The sequence below is a fragment of the Passer domesticus genome, chromosome 10 (genome assembly GCF_036417665.1).
Source record: "Passer domesticus isolate bPasDom1 chromosome 10, bPasDom1.hap1, whole genome shotgun sequence".
Lineage (NCBI taxonomy): Eukaryota > Metazoa > Chordata > Aves > Passeriformes > Passeridae > Passer > Passer domesticus.
The window spans coordinates 25,572,547-25,594,151 of NC_087483.1; the positions used below are offsets into that span (position 1 = coordinate 25,572,547).

The 21,605-nt window shown below is 36.5% G+C and overlaps 1 protein-coding gene across 13 annotated transcripts in view; it reads left to right on the top strand.

The window, feature by feature from the left end:
* COBLL1 (cordon-bleu WH2 repeat protein like 1) overlaps positions 1–21,605 on the top strand; it is a 78,784-nt gene that overhangs the window by 35,628 nt on the left and 21,551 nt on the right. For 10 of the 13 annotated variants that reach the window (XM_064434670.1, XM_064434662.1, XM_064434665.1 and 7 more), the window contains exons 2-7: positions 7,368–7,547; positions 12,252–12,453; positions 13,332–13,560; positions 15,205–15,243; positions 16,129–16,223; positions 16,347–16,586. In XM_064434670.1, the coding sequence (XP_064290740.1) occupies positions 7,456–7,547; positions 12,252–12,453; positions 13,332–13,560; positions 15,205–15,243; positions 16,129–16,223; positions 16,347–16,586 (897 nt within the window). In that variant the 5' untranslated portion in view covers positions 7,368–7,455. Of the gene's footprint in view, positions 1–6,089; positions 6,172–6,276; positions 6,435–7,367; positions 7,548–12,251; positions 12,454–13,331; positions 13,561–15,204; positions 15,244–16,128; positions 16,224–16,346; positions 16,587–21,605 lie in introns of those variants that run through there. The other 3 variants (XM_064434668.1, XM_064434661.1, XM_064434663.1) reach the window with 3 other exon arrangements.

A 21,605-nucleotide genomic window follows, 5' to 3' on the forward strand; every position in this document is an offset into this window, starting at 1 on the left:
AGCCATACAAGGTTTTTATAGTTTTGAATGCCATTCAGATTTTTTGTTCTTTCTATTGGTAGCAAATCTAGGTTACTTTTTTGCATTTTTTACTTTGAGAAAAGGTTGCAAAAATAGATACAAGTGTCTGCTTTCTGTAGAGGTGTGTCACACATATACGTGCCAGGTTTGTATTTGTATTTTGCGTTAGCCCTATTTACTTCACAAGTCCAAGTTCTCAGCCTCTTTAGAAGTAATGTCATTGGAACTAATTTTCCACTTCATTTTATTTGTTAGTTTTGTTTTCATTTTTTTCCCCCAGGAGTAAAATAAGTACTTCTCTTGACACAACAGAATGTGTTGTAAAAAAAACTTTTGTATCAGAACACATTTCTATAATCCCTCAATAATAATAATAATAAACTTTGTGCTAATTCAGAGGAGAAGGTATTTTTTCTTTTTCTTTTATCCTCTCCTGCCTGCAAGGATTCTGAGCTTTTGGCTCTCTTCCGAAGAGCAAAGTGATTCTTATGCCTAGAGGGGAGCTAACTGTGTTTTGTTGGATGGTACAAGACAACACTGTCAGCAGCTTTCTGTTCTCAGGAGCTGGGTCTTTCATAAGTTTTAAGTGAGCTTGAATAGATCATTGTAGTATTAATTGTGATTTGGCTTTGAAGGGGCAATAAATTAATATTTTTTTCTAGAAAAGTTTAATATTTGTACTTTAATTAAATTATATGTTTATATCACAGCTAGTGCCCCTTTAATGCTAAGAGAGGCACAATTAAAAACATGCCCATAATACAGATTTGTGTTTATGTTGTCTCAGAATTGCCTCTTTTTCCTTATAATGATAGAAAACATTTAATGAATTAGGGCTCAAATACAGTTGCTTCTGTTTTCAAGACTGTCACTGCCATGGGGACAGATAATCAGAGGGGGCAAGTGTCTGTTCCAAATGGTCTGGAGGGAACTGAAGGATTCATTTGCTGCTTTCTTCCTTTTAGTGTGAACAGACATCCAGAGATTCCATTAAGCTTTCACCTTACTGTCATGGTTACTGTCCCAGTCCTGTGATTTATTTCTCTCTAGGATAAGACTTTAAAAAAAGATCTTGAGAGCAATGAGGCTAGCTAGGGGGTAAATCCACACATCCCACTGACTAGGGAAACTTTTTCTTTTGCAAGATCTTTGAAAACATGTCCTGATTCCAGGGATACCTCCTTTTCTTGATCCACTTTATTTATTGAAAGAGAGGAAATACATTATATTTTGCTTTCTTTTTGTCAGAATAAAGGCATGAGTAAGAGAACATGTGCAGATGATTTGTTTGCTGGAACCTCACTGAGTAAATCCATAGAGATTATCTTCAAGGATCACTTAATTAATAATATTATCACCCATAGCGTTACTACTGCCATGTCAGTTGATATATCAGTTGCACTATGAATTATTGAATTGGCAGAGCTGCATACCCAATGCCTTGTTTTATGCCATATTATTTTTCTCTATTACTTTAAAATACCAGTATTATTTACTATATTGGTATCCTTTCAGTCTTGGGAATTAGTATAGGGAAGTGCTCTGTAAATAACCTGGTATCACAAAAGATTTACAAACTGTTAATGTAACTGTTTCAATGGAAATTGAAATTAAAGTGTGTTTCTGAACTTAGGGGTTTTTTTGGTAGCTATTGAGCGACTTGCTAGACTCAGTATTTGTACAGTATGACCTCACGTTCTTCCCCAAATAACTAAACTGATGAGTTGAGAATCTGAAAGATCATATTTCTCTCTGGAGCAGATACAGCAAATATTTTTCCTTTGTATCATTCTACATGTATCATAAGCCTGGCTTGAAGGGATAACCTAAGAATGGACATTGTTTGACTCACATTGATCCATACCTTGATCTTAACATCTAACTGGTGCTTTTATAGTAGAAATAAAGAGAGAGATTGTATCTCAAACAGTGATATTGATGTTAGATGAAAGCCCAGTATCAAGGCTGATAGTCATGTTATATAGATGCTCTGGGGCTGGCACAGCAAATATTTGGACTGCTTAATGTTAAGGAAAAATTTTAGAATACTACCATATGTCTAACTTAAAGGTAACCTTTTTTGAAGCACTTAGTGGCACCCCAAATTTTGTATAGAAACCTGTATGCCTGATAATAATTTAGTGAAGATGAGTGTAATGTATTTTTTAAAGTATTTTTCATCTATATTTATGCCTGAAATATCTAGGAGTGATTTTTTGAGTGACCTGTCTTGGCAATTTCAGTCATGTGCTGGACTATGAGGAGCAGATCAGATAGTAATGCTGCAGTTGTCTCCAAGCTTTTTCCTAGCAGGTAGTGTTTGATCTTGAAGACTTGCAGAGGTGATGCTGTGAAACCATTATCCACAAAGAGGGAACAGAATAAACTCAGTCTAGAAGACAAATCTGTTCTGTAGCCGTTACAGATAAGTATTGGGCTGGGGATGCTTATAGGTGAAAATAGGAGCCTAAATATTTTGTATACCTCTTGGCCAAAATTGATGTATCATTGTTAAAAAAATCCCAAATCAATGTTTTTAATATAGGCCTGAAGTCTTGTTCAACTGTTCCTTGTTTGAGAAGATTATGTGTGGGGTTTTGGCTGTCTGCTTCTATGACATGGCAGTGAAACAGCATTGTTGCAATAGTCAGGAGAGAATTATGATAATTGCATGGGATGAGAGGTTGAAGACAAGAAAAGCTCTAGAAGAAGCTTTGTTACAGTGGACTTTTTCCTCTCATGATATGATCTTAGTAGAGTTAAATCCTTTTCTGACTCTGAGTGAAAATAAAACAAAGTGCTGCTTGTAATTTTGGCAAATCTAATTTTGTAAAGTTTGATAAAAAAACCCCAAAGTAGTTGATATTTTAATAAACCAATATTCTTCATAGTGCCCTAAGTCAAATTAACCAACTGGAGTGTATCTGTTGTGCTTAGAAGGTTTTTAATGCACTATGTTTAATGAACTGTTTCGGTACCTCAGAGATAACTGAATTGCAGGTGAGATCCTTATCACCACTCCTGTCCTAGGTGAAGGCTGTAGAAAATTCGAGAAAAGGTTCTGATATTGGAGGTTAGATTCAAAATAATTTCAGTGAGTGTGCTATCAAGCTCTCTTTGTATACTCTCATGTAACTGTGTACCAAATAGGAAGTTAAGTGCTGTAAACAGTAATATTGATGCTGTAGCCTTTGATTGCACACTAATCCAGCAGATAGATTTCCTCTCTTTTTTTCCTTTTTTTGGGAAAGAGGTTCTTATTGAAAGGAAATGCTGATGATAACTGGAATACCCAGGTCACTGTAAGTTCAAGTATTTCTCATTATTTTATGTGCCTTTTTCTAGTTACTGATAGTTGAAAATATACTTCTTCTAACTTCCTAACAGGATTTTTTTGAAAATCAAATAAATAGATGTGTTATTTATTTACTGTGTCAGACATTTATTTTGAAAAGGCTTCCATGCATCCAGATCACTGACGATTTTTTTCTTTGCAAGCAGGAAAGTTGTTGAGATACAGCAATGACATTTTCTTCTGTTGAAGGGGGATCTGAAGCACATACAATGTTAACCTTATGATCTTGGATTTGATTTAAAGATGCGCTGTTTTTCTTAAAAATGATAGTCTTCTAGTTGCATTTGGCTGAAGAATTCTTTAATACAGGAATTGTATTCTCACACAGACTGGCAGAAATTGCAGGTGGGACTTCAGAAACTTAAATTTCTGAGAGATATGAATCAGTTCTCTGAGAAACAGTATAATCTCTACAAGATAAGAAAAAGCTGAATGCCCTGGCATAAGCTGTGGGCTCCAGGTGCTCTGGTTACAAGGGGGATAGAAACTCTGCCTAGACTGCACCATCTTGTGTTTGTGAGTCCTTGAGAGAGCATTGCGGGTGTCCCTCTGACAGCCTTGTCCAGGGCTAGGAAGAATCAGAGAAGAAACATGTAGTTATTTTTTTTTGCTTTGGCTGAAGCAGCAGTTTAAACAGAAAATTTATGTAGAGCTAATATGTTGGTGTAATTGTTTATCTGGTGATAAATAGTGGGGAGCACATCTCTTCCAGAGAGCTGAGCTTGGAGTGTGTAGGTTAGCCAGTTGATGGGACTGAGACCCACGGGGACAAGCAATGAGTGAGAACCCACATCGTGTAGGATACTGCAACACAGTTTCCAGAGTTCTTATTGTTATTGAGTTGTGAACTCATTTGGTTAAAATTCCTCTTTTAATTCCCTCTGTATTAACCAATTCATAGCTAAGTAAGCTGCAGTTTGATTCATCCTGCAGCTTTCCTGTAATTCTACAGTAGCCATGAAAATGAAAAGCATGTTTTTGGTTCCTTCTGATGTTTATTTTGAAAATTAGATCAGCTTGGCTGGAAGCTGTCTGAACATGAAAGGTGGTGTAAGACCACTTACTGAGCACCTTTTTTCCTGGCCTCTGAAATGTTGTTTGTGTATGATGGGGAATTACTGTCTTTGTTATGATTGTATTTTGTCTTGCTAAAAATAACAGATTTTGTTTTCAGGAGAAGCTAGATTGACATCTTTCTCTGTCTTTTCAGCAAAATCATTACAAATCAGCAGCTCTCCTAGTTTGCTGAGTACTTGGTATAGGTTAAGAAGCAAGAGAGAACCAGGCTTTTGTTTGTTCTTTATGATGGAGAAGTATTTGAATTGGTGGTATAGACTTGGAGTTAGTTTTGGTGTTGGCATAAAATGATGTCTGGAGGATGCCTTGGTGAGAAAATCATTGGCTTCTTGAATTGCAGAGTAGGGAGAGGAGGGTTTGTATGTAAAACCTACCTATACAAGTATATTTCCACCATCACATGCTTATTTAATTATGGTCACCTGAATCATTCTTGCTGTCCAGCACCAGTTCTGGGGCTGGGAGTGCAGCCCAGCCTGACTATTAGGTAGCTGCTCCCCTGATAAGGTAGAAACACAAGATGAAATAATGAAAAAGCAGTGAGACCTATTGCAAATATTTTGGGCTGAGATGGATAGATGAGAAAATTATTGAGAACTGAAGAAACAAAACCATGGCATCTGGGAACAGAAAATGAAAGCATTGGGATCCCTGTTGTTTAATAAGAGGTTGCCAAAAACTTGGCATGACTTCTGAGAAAGTACACTTGGGATTTTTCTTCCTTTGTGTGGGGTGGGACAGGTAAGCATAACTAACCATAAAGCAGATTCAGATTTTCTAGGAATGGGTGGGGTATGTGGCTCTGCAGTGGGGAACGTGAGGCTTCAGTGACATTGTTAAGACTGCCTGACCCTGTGCGTGTGTGTCCTTTTTGAATATGTGGAACTTCAACTGTTGCACACATGTTTTGATTAAAGTATTTTAGTCAGTTTTGGTTAGACACTGTATGAATAAGCCACATTTATTGCTGTGTGTCATTAAGTACTCTGGTGATAATAGAGTTCCAGTGATAAAATTGCATTTGTCTACTTAATTGAAAATAGAGTACCCTAGCATTTGAAAACAAGTCTTTCTGTGACACTTCTTCAAAGAGTAGATTCTGTGATAAATACCTTTTAACAGTCATTTGAAGTTAAAGATGTAAGAAAGAGTAAAGAAAGGAGGACAAGCAGTACTAGTTCCTATTGGGCCTTTTGGTATTAATGTCATGGTGTAAGTTTTTATGTTTTTGGGATTTTATTTATTTCTAATAGTTGTATTGATGCTCCATACTTGGTAATAATTTATATTTGGCAGTTACATGAAAGGTAAAAATCTTGCAAGAAAACCCCCAAAGAAGCTGGGGAGGAATACAGAGAAGTTTGATTTATACATTTTGCAATGTTCATGTAACCCTGAAACAGCCCAGACAAGCTGCTGTAGAAACCAAAGTCAAATTTTCAGCTCATGTTGCACATCATGAATTGCATAGAGAGCCCACCAAACAAATTTAAATCATTGGGAGAGGAGGTATGAATTGTGAACGTGGATCCTCATTCTGTGTTTTTGGAGGCCTGTGAGTACTCTCGATTAGCTCTGAGGGGCTGTGAATAGTTAATTATTCAGCACAGAGTTCTGAAGTTCAAAACTCTAAGCACTTTCAGCAACAGATCAGTCATGTGAAGCCTTGTTACAGTTGTTTTTTGCAATGCTGCTCTGGACCTTGTTTGCTTTTCACTGTGAGTGACTTTAAACTTTGTTTTCTCAAGAAAAGTGTGTGTTTCTAGTTGTACATTAGGTTTTTTTTGTTTTAATTCTGTAGGACAATGGTAGGGGTTAATTTATTTCCTTAGGTTTAAAGTAGACAAACATTGGTACAGCTCCATCTAAATGACAAGTAAATTTTTGGAACCTTCGTGTAACATGTTGAAATATATTTTCATTTCCTGGTAATGTGTCTCCATTCAAGAACATTTAGAAGAAATTCAAAATCTGTCATGAGGTATTGTGTCTTGACTGTGTCTTGGTTTTGTTTCTAATGGTAAAATTCTTAATTAATAGTATATTTTCCTTCTGAATATATTGGTTAATTGTGGAGAGTTATTTAAATAAAGGGAGATATTGGACTAGATGTTTTAGGACATGAGAGTCCTGCATTCAGAATTTGCTGTAACATACATATATTAAGAAAGAGGGAGGACTTTATGCTGTTTTAGAACTTTTTTTAGTGAAATAAGTGCAGCTTATTTAGTGATCAGTCCTTGTATTCAAAAGTAAACTGTCTGGTAACTGAATGGCAAAGGGTATAGAGAAAATTAAAATAGATCAGCATAGGTGAGGGGAATATGTGAAAGCATATTGTGAGTGAAATGTCAGGAAATATTACAACGCACAGTAGAATTGGTTATACTGTTATTTTATTACTGTATAGAAGTTAAATAATGTAGAACTGGTGGGATTTCTTTGAATAATTTTAATAACCAAAAGAAAAATTTGAGGAGGAAAAATGTCACTGTTTGCTCCAGTATCTACCCTGTATTAAGCACACTGGTATTACAATTGGCTTCATACTGCATAGTACAATATTTCTGTTTATACTAATCCAGTAAATCTCTTTGGAGAATGTACAAATAGGGTCTTTGCATAACCCAAGGGAGGAAAAAACAACCAACTAAAATATTCTTTCATGGTGCATTAAAGAATTCTTTTCGGCTTGATGTTTATTGGGTGCTTTTTTTTTTTTTTTTGTGATGGATACCTTAGCCTGTTTTGTCTTCTGTCACCACTGATAGTATATTTAAGATATTCTCTGATCCCTTTATTATTTTCTAAATACAAAGTGTTGTTTGTTTCTGTTTTGGGGCTTGTTAGCTTGTCGGTTTGGAATCATATGTATAAATGCATACTTGATTTTTAATTTTTATCTGTTTTTCAGAAGAAAATCTAAGGCACCACCTCCTCCATCTGAAACAAAATCCATTGCTGTTTCTCCATTTGATAACACAGAGCCAACCAACCTCATCATGGAACAGAAGGAGAATGTAATCGATAAAGACATTCAATTATCAGTGGTCCTGCCAGGAGATGTGATCAAGTACACTACAGTGAATGGGAGGTATGTTACACAGAATGATATCTTGTTTAATGTTATTATTTGGTCAAGTTTGCTCCAACCTTCATCCAGGTTATCATCATTTGGTAGACGTGTGACTTGTGTAAGCCTGAACATAAAGTGTGTCCAAAGAAGAGCAGCCAAGTGCAGTGTCAAGATCACAAGTCTTAGGAGGGTTGGGGTTCCTGAGGGATCTGGGGCTGTGTAGCCTGGAGAAAAGGCTCAGGAGGGACCTTACTGCTCTCTGCAGCTACCTAAAAGGAGGGTATAACCAGGTAGGGTTCGTCTCTTCTCCTAAGTAACAAGTGATAGGATAAGAGGAAATGGCCTAAGGGGAGCTTTAGATTGGATATTAGGAAAAATTTCTTTGTGGAAAGAGGAAGCATTGGAACGGGCAGCCTAGGGAAGTGTAAAAAGGTGCGTAGATGTGGTACTTAAGGACGTGGTTTAGTGGTGGACTTGGCAGTGCTGGGTTAATAACTTGATGATCCTGAAGGCCTCTTTCAACCTAAATGATTCTGTGATTCTAGTATGATATTTTGGGTATATATGGAAACATCTACTTTGTACATTTACCTACCATTTCACAAGACTCAGAAATTTTAAGATTCTTTTTTAAGATTCATAAATTCTGTATGGTAGCTGTCAGTATGTGTGGCCATACCTGTTGTTTTTTCTAGTCACTAAAAATCTCTAAAAAATATCAGTTTGTATGATTCAGTGAATTTTTCCACATAAGTTTTGCTTTTTAAAGATGAGTTTGTTCATCCTAGTTGGGTACAAAGTTATGTATTCAGCACTTGCTCAGCACTGCTACCTGTAGACCACTAGCAGTCACCAAAAAACATGTAATCACTCCAGAAAAAATCTGAAATGCTTCAAAAATAATTATACAGCTTTGGATTTCTTTTATTAATTATGTTTTCCTTAAGCTGATTTTAGTTTGAATGTGTATTTTACACTGTTAATTGGTGGGATAGATTGTGCATGTAACTCTCAAGTCACCTTTTGTTCAGAAGGACCTGCACATTTACTGGTGAGCTGAAATCATAAATCCTGGGACCTAAAATCTACTAAGGTAGAGTCTACTAAGAAGAGTCCTGTGCAAGGCTGTGTATGGATCACAGCAATATGGATGCCAGTTTGTTGCTATCCTAAGCTGAAATAAGAAACCTATTTGTATATTGTCTTGTGTTAGTGTGTAGCCCATGTCTCTCCTGCTGAAACCAAGCAGGCTGACTTATTCTTAGACATGAGGCTCCATGTGTACACTGTCAGGAGCTTCTTTTCTTTTTGCTTCCTTTGTCCACACTGATGAGTACCATGGGCGTTCTCTCATGCTTTGCTCAGAACAAAATGCCAGAAAGGAATGTTGCATCTATTTTCACTTGGTCAGATTACATTGTGTATAATTACTCAGTGTTCAAGACAGGCCTTACAGGCTAATCAGGAACTGCGCTCATTTCCCAATCAGTTTCATTATCCCACAGTTACAGGATTTTTCAATCAAGATACTGTAAGTGATTGATTTCATAAGTGACTGTCTTGCAAATAAGAAACAGTATTAGCACTGCTAGGCTCATCTAAGAATGAGGGGAGATGTGCAGGACCTGCAGTCCACTGTGAAGTATATGTCAAACTATCTCTTGTTCTAGCTTTGCTCTGTCTTTATAGTCATTTATCGTGATCAAATAGGCATGATCCCTCTAGAAATTACATAAACAGAAAAATTGTTACTTTGCTTCTTTTGTTATTTATAATTGGAGGTGAGTAGCTCTGAAGGTCCTGAGGAGAGAACACCTTTTAAATCTCACAGTAGAAAAAGCAAAATTATGAGTTTTAACAGCTGTGTGCTCAAATTCCATAGTCTACTAGAAGAAACTTTTCTTTATCAAATTGGGTTGGGTTGGTTTGTTCCCTGCTTTGGCCTAGTGGGTAGCAAGAGCTATGTAGCACAAAGCAAGGTGTTTGTGAAACAAAAATCTGATTATGTAGAAGGTGGAATATGTAAATACGTTTGTGCTCTGAGATTTCCAGAAAACCTAGAGTAATTTGATGAAGTTAAGTTGCAAATGAATATTTTACTGACGTTAGATAAAGGAGGACAAGCAGACTATGTACTCTGAGGTAGCTGATGGCCTCATCTTGGTGCTTTGCTGAACATGAATTATGGAAGCTGTTAAATGTACTGTGGTACATGTATTCTTCCACCTATAATCCTTGAAGGCTTTAGGGAAAAAGAGTTTTACAAGCTTTGGAGGACATGAAAAAGTCCTCCAAAGAAAAGTTCGTTGCGTGTTTTTTTTTTTTTTTAATTCCTGAAGGAATATCTTTCTAAAGTTGTTTTGAAGATATCTTGCCTCCAATGGAGTGGGGGGGGGGACTTAAAAGTCTGTCATTCTCCAGTCCAGCAGGTTGTTTCTGAAAGTACCATTGGAAAGCAAATATGCACTGAATCCTATACTCATTTGCATGTATCTCTTGTTTGTTAGCAGCTGTTTCTCACTTATCATTCTCACTTATCAGTCACTTACTGTGACTCTAGTGTGGTGCATTTCGGTAGCATGGTTTTCTGGGATCCTTGATTGTCAGTTCTTGCTCTGGTCATCTTTGATATTCTTATTCCTTTCTAATAACTGAAGTTCAGCTTTTAAAGCCAGTTAGTGTATAAAAATTCACCAGAACAAAGGTAACAGGTAACTTATTGGATACACTGGTAAGCAGAAAGGTCACTACAGAAGTAGTGTCTGCAGCCTCCTCTGGCTCCCTCCTCCCTGGCCCTGCCCTGCTCTGCCAGCCCTTTTCTTCTTGTGGTGGGATGGATGCACTTGTTTAATTAGGGATTAGAAGTACAAGAAATAAAGTATTCCCTCCTTCTGTCTTGTAACTGAAGCAGGTTGTGCTATATACGGGAGATGCATTGAAATAAACTTTCTGGTGTAGCAATGTGAAAAGGGAGGAGCAGTTATTATTCTGCATTTCTCATGGTATTCCTCAGGCTGTTATATATCATCTAGATGAAAGCATGGGAATATATTGCATTCTCCTATACTTCTTCAGACCATGTGATAACTGCTTTTTCACACATTGGAGTACCATTTCTGTATCGTTTCTTTGTTTTATTGTTCCTCCTGCTTTTGTCTCCTGAGGCAAGTGTTCTCCTGCCACTTAAACAGGCAGAAGCTTTTCTCTAGAAAGGAAATATCCGTTAGCTTTCAGTTGTCATCTTCTGGAAGTGCAGCATATGCACCAGAGAGTCCAGCCCTGCTGCTAGAAATCAGAAGACAGTTTGCTTATGGGACATTTGTCCTTTAAGATGAAGGGAAACAGGAATGATATTCTAGGGTAAATCCAAGGGGAAATATTCAGTGTTCACAATAACTTCTAACACTGAGTCATTCTTAATTATTTTTACAGAACTGTATCATGTGAAAAGTCTGCTTTAACTTGCTGCTTAATGAATATATTAATGATCTTTGTTATCTAGAATTCTGCTTCATCTGATGGTTATTTGTCAAAGCTATTTCCACATCTGGCTATGCTACCAGAATACTTGCCTCTGTTATGAGATTACATCTAGAATTTAAGATTTCTGATAAAGCCATACCAGCCTAACCCTGTATTAATTTTCTCAGAGACACTTCAGCATTTTTTAAACATACCATTTGATTGCTTCAGACATTTATTTTCATAATATCCTTGTGAGACAGAGCAGGTGATGGATTTCCTTGTTCATAGTTGTAACTGAAAGATGCAGAGGGTGTTACAATGCAATTGTCCTTACCCAACTAAAAAAAAATTATTGAGGAATGATCTGATAGTGCTATAACCTAATTCAGTTCCGTAACATGCAAAGTTAGGACATTCTCTTTACTTTTGGTCTGTTTAAACATCTATCATATATTCTGTTTATAGTACAACTTTATTAAATGTATTTCAGTAGCAGCTGAAAATACTCAGCCTATCTTAATACCCTGTTCTGCATGTTCTTCATTAAGCACTGAGGGAACAAGGACATACAGGTACTGACTACATCTGACAAATTCTGTTGGCCATTCTTCATTGTGGGGAGGACATCTTATATCACAAGAAGCTTCTCAGGAAATGGCATTTGTCTACTATATTGTCATTTGTCTTATTTCTCGCCGTTGGTATTAAGCACCTAGATAATTCTGGAATCCCTAATACACAAACTGCTTAAAATGTGACTTTCTCGAAGTTAATTTCTCCTGCACCTTCCAAGTGACTAATGCACAGAATTTCTGAAAATAAAGTTCCCTGTAGCTCAAAATGGGTATAAAAATGCCAAGCTTTGCAAAAGAACTGTTCTTAATGAATAACAGAGTATTTATCTCCACTGTTAGAAGTTCCCACTAAATGTCAAATGAGGTAACTAATCCACATGTCCCTTGTGACCTCAGATAAAGCTTCGCACAACAAGAAGTTCCCACTCTGTTCAAGTACTTGGCATATTTTTGTGCAAACTGGTTTTCATTTTCTTTTTAGTGGATTTTCTGGTGGGGGTTGGCTTTTTTTTTAAAATTGTGTTTTTTAAAGCTCAAAGATATTTAGAGTTGGTGTCTAGCAGTAATTATTTAGTCTTGGAAGGGAAAGGACTACTTGAATGAAATGTTTGTTTAAGCAGCACATCTTGTTATAGCCTGCTTAATTGTCATCTGTTGTGACAGTTCCATTTGTCTTTTTCAGGAAGCCCATGATGGACTTGCTGATCTTTCTCTGTGCACAGTATCATTTAAATCCATCAAGTTATACCATAGAGTTGGTATCAGCAGAAAACAGCCAGATTAAATTCAAACCCAACACACCAGTGGGAATGCTTGAAGTAGAAAAAGTGATTGTAAAGGCGAAACAAATGGATAAGAAGAAACCTGCTCCAGTTATACCAGAGGTGAGAACTAAAATTATTGAGAAGGTAGAATTACTGCTGTATTCAACAAATTGAACTGGTAGCTCATCCTCTTCTTTCAGTGTTTCCTGTTTTCTTTCATCCTCACCTTGAAATGCTTTAGTCTCTTTTTGATAAGCTTCTCTTAGGTAAAATAAATCTCAGTTTGTTGCAGCAAACATCTTTGCTGCTGAAAGAAGGAAATGTTACAATATTATTTGAAGTCCCATGCTTCATTGGCCTTTTGAAAAATTCTGAGATGAAGTGTGGCTGAGGACAGCCTTGAACAAACTGAAAATCAACATCTTGTACCATCTGTTATGCTGTGATATATGTACTTTTCTGATTATATGTTCATTTTCCTTCAATACATACTGTTCTCTCTTGGCTTTTTTTATGTACCCTGAAGAGGGCAGGAGGTTTAAGTACTGAACTAATTTCTGGGTGTTGCCTAAATCTTTTTCTTCCACCTTTGTTGTTGTGCTGTGTAGAAGAATACTGACTTTTAATGGATCTAAAGCACTTAGAGGGCCAGGAGAGCTCTTCTGCTGCCCTTCTGCTTTCCTCCTACACCTGTGTTCACGAGCACTTGCTTGTGGTGCATCACCTGATTCTGCAGCTGCCCAGTGTAACCCTCCAGGCATGTACCCTGCTGCACAGGCAAATAGCACTGCTGAGGGAGAGAGCTGCTTCACATGTCCTTTTCTTGCATGGGAGGGAATAGAAAAATAGTTCTTAGTTTCTTATGTAATGTTTCTGAACCCGCAGCACTGGTCAAGGTGGCCGTAAGTGGAATTCTGGTGATTATTGTGAGGCTGTTGTAAAAATGCTATTTCTTTCAGAATTTGTGCCTGTATTTATTGGAATTTTCTTCTCTTTAGCAAACAGTAAGGGTAGTGATAAACTACAAGAAGACACAGAAAACAGTAGTAAGAGTTAGTCCACATTCACCCCTTCAAGAGCTCCTATCAGTTATCTGCAGCAAGTGTGAGTTTGATCCTTCACATACTCTACTACTGAAGAGTTACCAGTCTCAAGAACCCCTTGATATGACAAAATCTCTTAATGACCTTGGACTAAGAGAACTATATGCCATGGATGTCAGTCAAGGTAAGATAACTTTTGTAAATTGCTGTTATATGAAAGATAATTACTTAATAATTGTATACATGTTGTAGGGTATTTTACTTCTGAAAATATTTTCTAGAAATTTAATATATATTTCATTGGTCTTCCACACAATTGAAACTGACTCCTGTGTACCTGGACGTTTGTTTTCAGAAGTACTGTATAAAAGTTTTATTTTCTAACCAAGTGTTCACTACCAGCAGAGTTAGTTGAGTACAAATCCTCACTTAAACATAAAGCCTTCTTTTCCTTCCCTCATACTTTCCCCAAAAACCAACAACACCTTGCTTCTCTTAGCTCCTACACAACATCATGATGACCTGAAAACAGATGTTAGAGAAAATTAGTCTTCTTTAAAATAATTAAAAACCTTAAAAGCCTTAGAGTATTTGCATGGTCTTTATGTCTATTTTTGAGTGCTGCTTGCTAATTTTATAGATTGTGAAGGAATAATAATTGTCTTTTTAATTCTTGGCCACCAGGAACACAATCTACTAACTTTCTAATATTTTGTACAGCTATTCCTAGGCCAGATTTTAACTTCATCTGAACAGGTGACAGGTTTACTGTACTGTAATTAAAAATTTTGTACAGTGTGGTTTGTTCCATTTCAGACATTTCTCACATGAAATTTTACCTCAGTGTGGAAAGCAATAATATTAATTGACTCACTCCTGATACTGACCACTGTTTTATTCGCTTGATTTTATTTCTGCTCAAAAATTTTAGGGCTTGTTGGGGTTTTGTTTGTCTTCGCCCCTCTTTCTACCTAAATATTCCTAATACCTTATTATTTGGTGGTTACAGTTTCAAGAGTCTTCTCAATTTACTTGCTAAAGGTCAGAATGACAAATTTGGACAGTATTTCATTTTTCCATAGAGAAAACAAAAATGAAATATCTTTCTCTTCCACACTGGAAACCAACATATTTTAAGTTGCCTAAACGTGTTACTTTGACTACGTGTGCTCCCAAGTGCATGACTTGTGTTCTGTCTGATTATTTACTGCTTTCATCTACAGACTGGAAAAGCTGCTTTTTGCATGATATGATGTGTGTTTTAGCAGGAGCCAAAAATCCTTAGGTGGGCATACCAGGGCATATATGCTTTGTACACAGCAGTGCCCTGCTGGAAGTTCTTCAGTTCTCTTAATATGAAGTAGTTCAGCATTTCAATTTAGCAGGCAGGTTCAAAGCTCTGAATTTTCCATTATCTTTATGAAAGTAAATGGTGAGGTATATCTTTTACTTAATAGAATTTAAGTTCAAATTTTATAATATTATATTTTAATTTACATTCCTCTTTGTTTTCCAAGTTTGGACTGCCTAACCATCCAAACCGGAGCAAACTACTCTACATGCTGATTTTTCTCTTTGCTTGCGAAGTATAAGTGAAGACTCCCTGCTTATGTACACAGTTGCAGTCTGTGTTGCATGTCTTCAGGCTCAAGTTCTGGAATGATTTAAGTATTAGGTGGTAAAGATGCACATCCTTTTACTTCTGGAAAGTACCCAGTTAATTTTTCACTAATGTTGAAGATCCAGCTTGGCCTTCTGTGTTTGTATGTTGTTACTACAGCCTTGATTCAGATTCACATTTTCTGTCTTTCTTTTTGTCTTTCTGTAGCCACATCACCAGTTGATTTAAATTTACCATCTTTTCAAGGTATGATTTATTGAAATAGGCAGTGAAACTTAGCACTTATTATTATTAGCACCTGCTCCTATTACAACATCTGCTTAACTGTGACATGAGTAATATCTCTTTCCTATCTTAAATGCATATCGCAAATATGGATTTACAGAATTTGGATTTGCAGAATTGGATATACACAGCTATATAGCAAGTATTTTTGTCTAGTTTTAACCTTTAGATCAATTTATGCAATTTAGGGTCATGTTTATATTGATACTTCACTAGACTTGCTGATTTCTGTTGCTCATTACATGTGCATTCAATAGGATTTCTTTAAGAATATTCATTCTAGTAAAATTTTTAAAAAGTCAGTCATGAGATTTACAAATCCTCTGCATAAATAAAACAATTTAAGGAGGATAAATTCTGCAACATAACGAGAATAGATTTGACTGTTGTTACTATGACTGCTCTGCAGTTATGTGTGCACTGATTGAGTGTTTGCGTGATCTTTCTCCATAGTTACACCTTGTGCAGGCTGGGGCCTGGCTTGTCCCACTTCACACCTTGCCATAAATTTAAGCCAGTAGGAATGGAGAGATGAAAAGTCTGATTTCTCTTTTATTACCTTTGTGATATGAACCATAGCATATGACAAGTGGGGTGGGCAGGATTATGTGCTGCTATTAAGAGCAGCTGAAACTCCTCTGCCCTGCCCGCTGAGAAGGAGAGGAAGAACATGGATGCTAGGCAAACTCTTTATTTTGCCACACCTAGAAAAATTATTAATATAGGTGATTTATGATGTGTTTTGTGTATCATTGCAGGAGGTTTATGACATGGTGAAATAGTAAGAATGCAGGAGAAATAATCTCTTCATGAAATAATGTCTGGAACTATTGTTTTCTATTTTAGGCTCCTACCAATCTGAAAACATAGACGTTCTGAAGGAGAAAGAAAACAAAGGATTTTTCAGCTTTTTTCAACGAAACAAGAAGAAAAGAGAACAAGTAAGGTGTAGCTTTGCATAAAGAAAACTTCTAGAAACATATGCAGATTGAGCAATGAATACTGTTGATTATTTTCCAGAAAATATATGCAACTGGGTTTCTTTTTATTTCCCACACCTCAAGGCTGCCAGTGCCCCAGCAACTCCATTGATGAGCAAGCCAAGGCCAACATTCATCACGAGGTCTAACACTGTCAGCAAGCAGTACGACTCAAGCACTCTGCCAGCGGAAATGCCGAAGAAACGGAGAGCTCCTCTGCCACCCATGCCCAGCTCCCAGAGCGCTCCCCAGGAGCTCGCGCGAGCCCAAGGCAGACCTGCGGCTAATATTGTGAAATCCAACAGCTTTAATAGGAATGAACAGGTCAGTTACATTTGCTTCACTTCTGTTAAAAAGTACAGACATAATAACCCTGATAATCCTGTTGTTAATATATGATGAGGTGTCACCGTCGTATTTTCTGGAAAAATCCCTTCACCAGGATTTCTCTCCTGGGAAGCTGAGAAGCCTCAGAGAAAAAGAAAAACAATATTATTTAATTTGCTTCTCCTATGTTTTGCTGCTTTGGAATGTGGTCTGGACATTTTTTACCAACAGGTGATTGTTTCATTGGTTTCATGTGAATTGGTTTTGACTTATTGGCCAATTTTGGCCAGCCATGTTGAGGCTCTGGAGAGAGTTATGAGGTTGTTTTTTTTTAATATCTTTTAGCCTTCTGTCTGTATTCTTTCTGTATTCTTATTCTTTAGTATAGATTAGTTTAGTATTCTTTAATATATTATAGATCATAAAATAATAAATTAGCCTTCTAAGAACATGGAGTCAGATTCATCATTCCTCTCTTTGTCTGGGAACCCTGCAAATACAAGAATGAGGCTTGAAATAAATGGAAAATAAAAATTAAGTAATTGCTTAAAAAAATTTTAGCTAGAAAATAACGATAGAAATTGAATTATGCATTATTTTACAACTTTATAACCAAAAGTAGCTGCTGTATTTTGAAAAGGTAAAACCAACTTCTTATATAAATTGGTCTTGTAACCACCTTTTTGTTCTTTTTAGATGAATACCTTATATATTTAAATATGAGAAGGTGGTCTCACTTTATTATAACTAGTAATTTGGGTTAATTATTCCTGTTAATTTTGCATGTTTTAGTTACTTGAGATAATGAGTAGTTTGTTCTTCACAGTATATTGTAGAAAAAAGTGGACATGGAGAGCAGTCTAAACATTGTTCCCAGCAAGTTAAAGATTTTTATTTTAAAAATTGGCTGTATTTTATTTAAGCAATAAGATCTGGGCTACATGTTTGAGTAACCTATATATATATCCCATGACATGCAGAAATTCTGCCAATTTGTGAGAATTGATGCATTAAGTGCTATCCTGATATTGTACATATTGTCAGTTATGAATTCCAATAAAATATAAAGGTTAAAATTTTTGTTACCTATATTTTAAAATTTTTTTTCTACTTTGATTTGAATACAATATCTAAAGGTGGTCTTTGGATATGAGGTTATTGACATGCTAGAAAAATTAAATGCAGAACTAAATGAAATCCAGGTCTGAGAGATTAATTTTGGGTTAGAATTGGCAACAAGAAATTTCAGACTGTGACTACCTTTATACAGTGATTTAGTCTTTCACTGATGCACAGAACCACAAGAGAGCACTGTTTAACAGAAGTTCTGCTTTTGTGTATTGTGTCCTGCTGAAAAGCTTTATCATTTGAAGAAGAGAAAGGTTTCTTTCTGAATTTTAGTAAAGAGTAAGAAATTTTTTTTTTTTACTTCACCATGTTTCTCTTTTAATTAAGTTCAATTTCTTAAAAAATAGTTTATCAATCTTAACATGCTTTAAATGATTAATATCCTATTATGTCTAAAAGTAATGTGTGACTGCTTGGCTGTCACTCAAACAATTGCTTAGATTTATTATTTTGTACTGACATTTCGTAGTGATCTAAAGTGATCTGAGTGAAGTTGAATAACTTACAAAGAGAGGACATCCAGATGAAGTTATATTTTTGTGTATATTTTCTATTGTGTACTACTTTGTGCAACTCACTTGACACTTGGAGGCCTTGGCATGCTTTTTTTAAGGTGACTTCTGTCTCATTTGGATTTGATTGCACAGTGATTTATCAGAAAATGTAGTGCTGTGGCTTAAATGCGGACAAATATTTACTCTTTCCTTTGAATTTTACTAAATCAAGTAAAATATTTTATCTTATGCTATCTACCTTCCTATCGTCTAATGAATGTATTTGGCATAGTACATATTGCTCCACTTCATCAGGGAACTCCTGATAAGGATCCCGTAGGAGACTTCCTTGGAGAATAAAGTTGCTGCTTGGAAGGCTACTGAGACATTTTCAGAGACAGCCTTCCTGCAGTACAAGAGTAGTCCATTCTCCTAAGTGGGAATAGGAATAGACATAAAAACAACATTTAAGTGTTTTTAAACAGTCTTATTTAAATGTGCTACTGAAAGAACTCAAGTTCAACAACAAAATGGGGCAGAACAATTCCCAGAAAGAAATACATAGGTACTTCTTTGACATGCAGAGGTTCTCTTAGGAATGCAAAAGCAAGTCTGGTGATACAAGTGGCAGAAGATGTCTTGAGCAAGAAATTTGTAAATTAGTGGCAAGCAGAAATCTGAGGATAAAGGATGAGGTCATCTACCTTTTATTTAGCAAGGTGTTCACCACAGTCTACCTCAAATTTTTTGTTGAAAAATTGAGACAGACAAACTGGACAGATGAAACACAAGATACGACAAAAAGTGGCTGCAGTTCAAACAGTGGATGTAATGGCTCCAAGCCAGACTGGTTGTAATGTGGAGTTCCCAAGAAATTGGTAATATGGCCAATACTGCTAAATATCTTCATAAACAATCTACTTCATGGAACTGTATCCACCTTCAACAAACTTGAAGTTGGCCCCAAAATGGGCAGAGAGGCAGGTACTCCGGCCCCCACTCAGGGAGGCAGTGACAGGCTGAATGAGATTTTAAAAAGATGCATATGAAATTCTCTATCTGAAGTGAAGTATGGCTTCAGTAGCACCAGAAAGCACCAGTACAGGCACCAGTAGAGATTGGGGTCTGGGCATGTCATCCACCTTGAATCCAGTGTACTCTAATTTTATGCTACAGCTGCACTTTGTGTCCAGATTTGTTTCCTGCAGTTCAAGACAGAGACTGGAAACAGGCCACTATGATGTTTAAAGATTTGGAGAAGATAAATTTTAATGGAAAGAAGGCTCAGATAGTATTTAATCACATTCTTCTGATATCTGGATGGTGCTACAGGGAAATCTGTAGTATATTCTTCACAAGGGTGCATGTGGCAGGCTGAGAATCAATGGGCATTAGCTTCTCCAGAGGAAATTCCATTCAGACTAAAGAGCAAAACTTACCACCATGAGAACTGACTGTTGGAATAGGTCACTTCTTTGCTGGAAATGTTTAAGAGATTCCTTGACAGGCTGTAGCAATAACCAATTAAAAAGTGTAAGAACTTGTTTTCAACAGAAGGTTGGACCAAATTATCTCAAGAGGTCTCACTTAATCCAGGTCAGCTCTCAGTAAATGAAGCCAGTACAATGGTCACACTAGATTGCAAGTATTTAATTGTAAACAATATAAGAATTTGGTCTGTCATATTTTCTGCTGTTGAAAATGTGTGTCCTGCTGGTAGGACTTAGTCTCTCTCAGGTTGCTCACCAGAATGATTGGTGTGTTTAGCTGGGATATTTAGCATGTCTGGGAATTTCACTGCAACTTCAGTGTCCAATGAAGTTAATTTACAAAAGTGAAGGTACAGTTTTTTTTTAAGGGTTACTTTTTATCTCTTGTTGCCTTACAGGGTGCATTTAGTTGCAAATCATAGCTTTTAACAATACCTAAGTTCTGTAGCCTGCCGTTCAGTTTACTTGGCAGACTGGATACATACTTTATTTCTTCTATTGACCAGGATGTCCATCTGCATGGGTCTCATTAGGACCCATGTTACAAACCTCTTTTGTAACATCCACATCCACAAGGAAGACACAGTGAAATGTCAGTTTTGCCTGGATGAACTCTCTAGGTTTGAGAGAAATGTGTCAAAGTAGTAATATCAGACAGTGAAATGAGCCAACTTTAAGGGAACAGAGTTATCACTGTTGTCTTTCTTCAAATTCTCAACATATTGTAGTCCAGTTTCTCACAGTATGAAAAAGGGTTTTAATATTTACCTCCTACAGCTTCTCCAGTAATTTTCCATTAAAGAAACTGCTTTCTCTTTGTGTGAATTGTTAATATTCTGATACGATGTTTGGAATTTTTTCTGCCTCCATTTCAAGGTGATTAGAATTAGTTTTTAGGGACATGGTCCTATTTTTAGAGGAGTAAATATTACAGTGGATGCCAGGGTACCTTTTACAAGTTATTACATAGCATGATTTGCTTATTTTTCTACATGAGATTTGGAAGATGCCTAGTAAGCTTAAATGGTTAATGTTTGTCCACAAAATTTTTATTTCAATCAAGTGGGAAGTGAGCATGTTAGTCTCTAATATTGAAATCTCTCACTTATTTGTCAGTTCTAGTTCTGGTTAAGATGACTTCTGTCAGAAGTATGTTTAGAACTAGCAAGTTTAAATACACTTGCAAGTAGAGAGGACTCTCAAGTGTTTTTGCAAAGTGTTGTTGTATAATTTAGTGTGTGTATCTTCACAGTTTTCATAAAAGTGGTTGCAATTTTCTAGTAATAACACTTCTTTAAAAGAAAAGTGTTTGATTTTTCCCAAAATGACATGGCTGATTTTCTGCCTACTGCTTTATTTATAAAAGCTAGACTGATACATCTGCATTTTATCCCATTAATGTTTCTCTCTTTGTCCTATTTACAGTTATTGTTGGGAGCTTGTGTAAACTATGCTTGGGTAGGAACAAGTGAAGATTTTTAGATAAAACTTCAGTTTTAAATAATGCATAGAACTTCTCAACTCTAGAAGTACAAGTTGCTGTTACTTACACAACCCTAGGCTCCCAAAGAAATCTAAATCTCCAGGCTACTTCTTAAAAAAGAAAGGGAAGAAGAAGATGGGAGAATAGGGAAAGGGTGGGAAGTACCTAAAAGCATAAAGTACTTCTGAAAAGATTTGTTTAGCCATTGTCACAGGACAGCTTAGTTAGGGTTTCTGTGAGGGGTGAGTTCCATGCTGAAGAAATTACACCAGAGGCTTGCTTGCCTGCTTGATGGTCAGCTCTTTAAAGGAGAAGTGGGGCAGTGATGCATTGAGCACTATGGACAGCAGGGAAGTTTTGGGTAGAGTCAGGCTAGAGAGGGCTCAGGACTACCTGAAGTTTGCATTAAGATAATCTGATA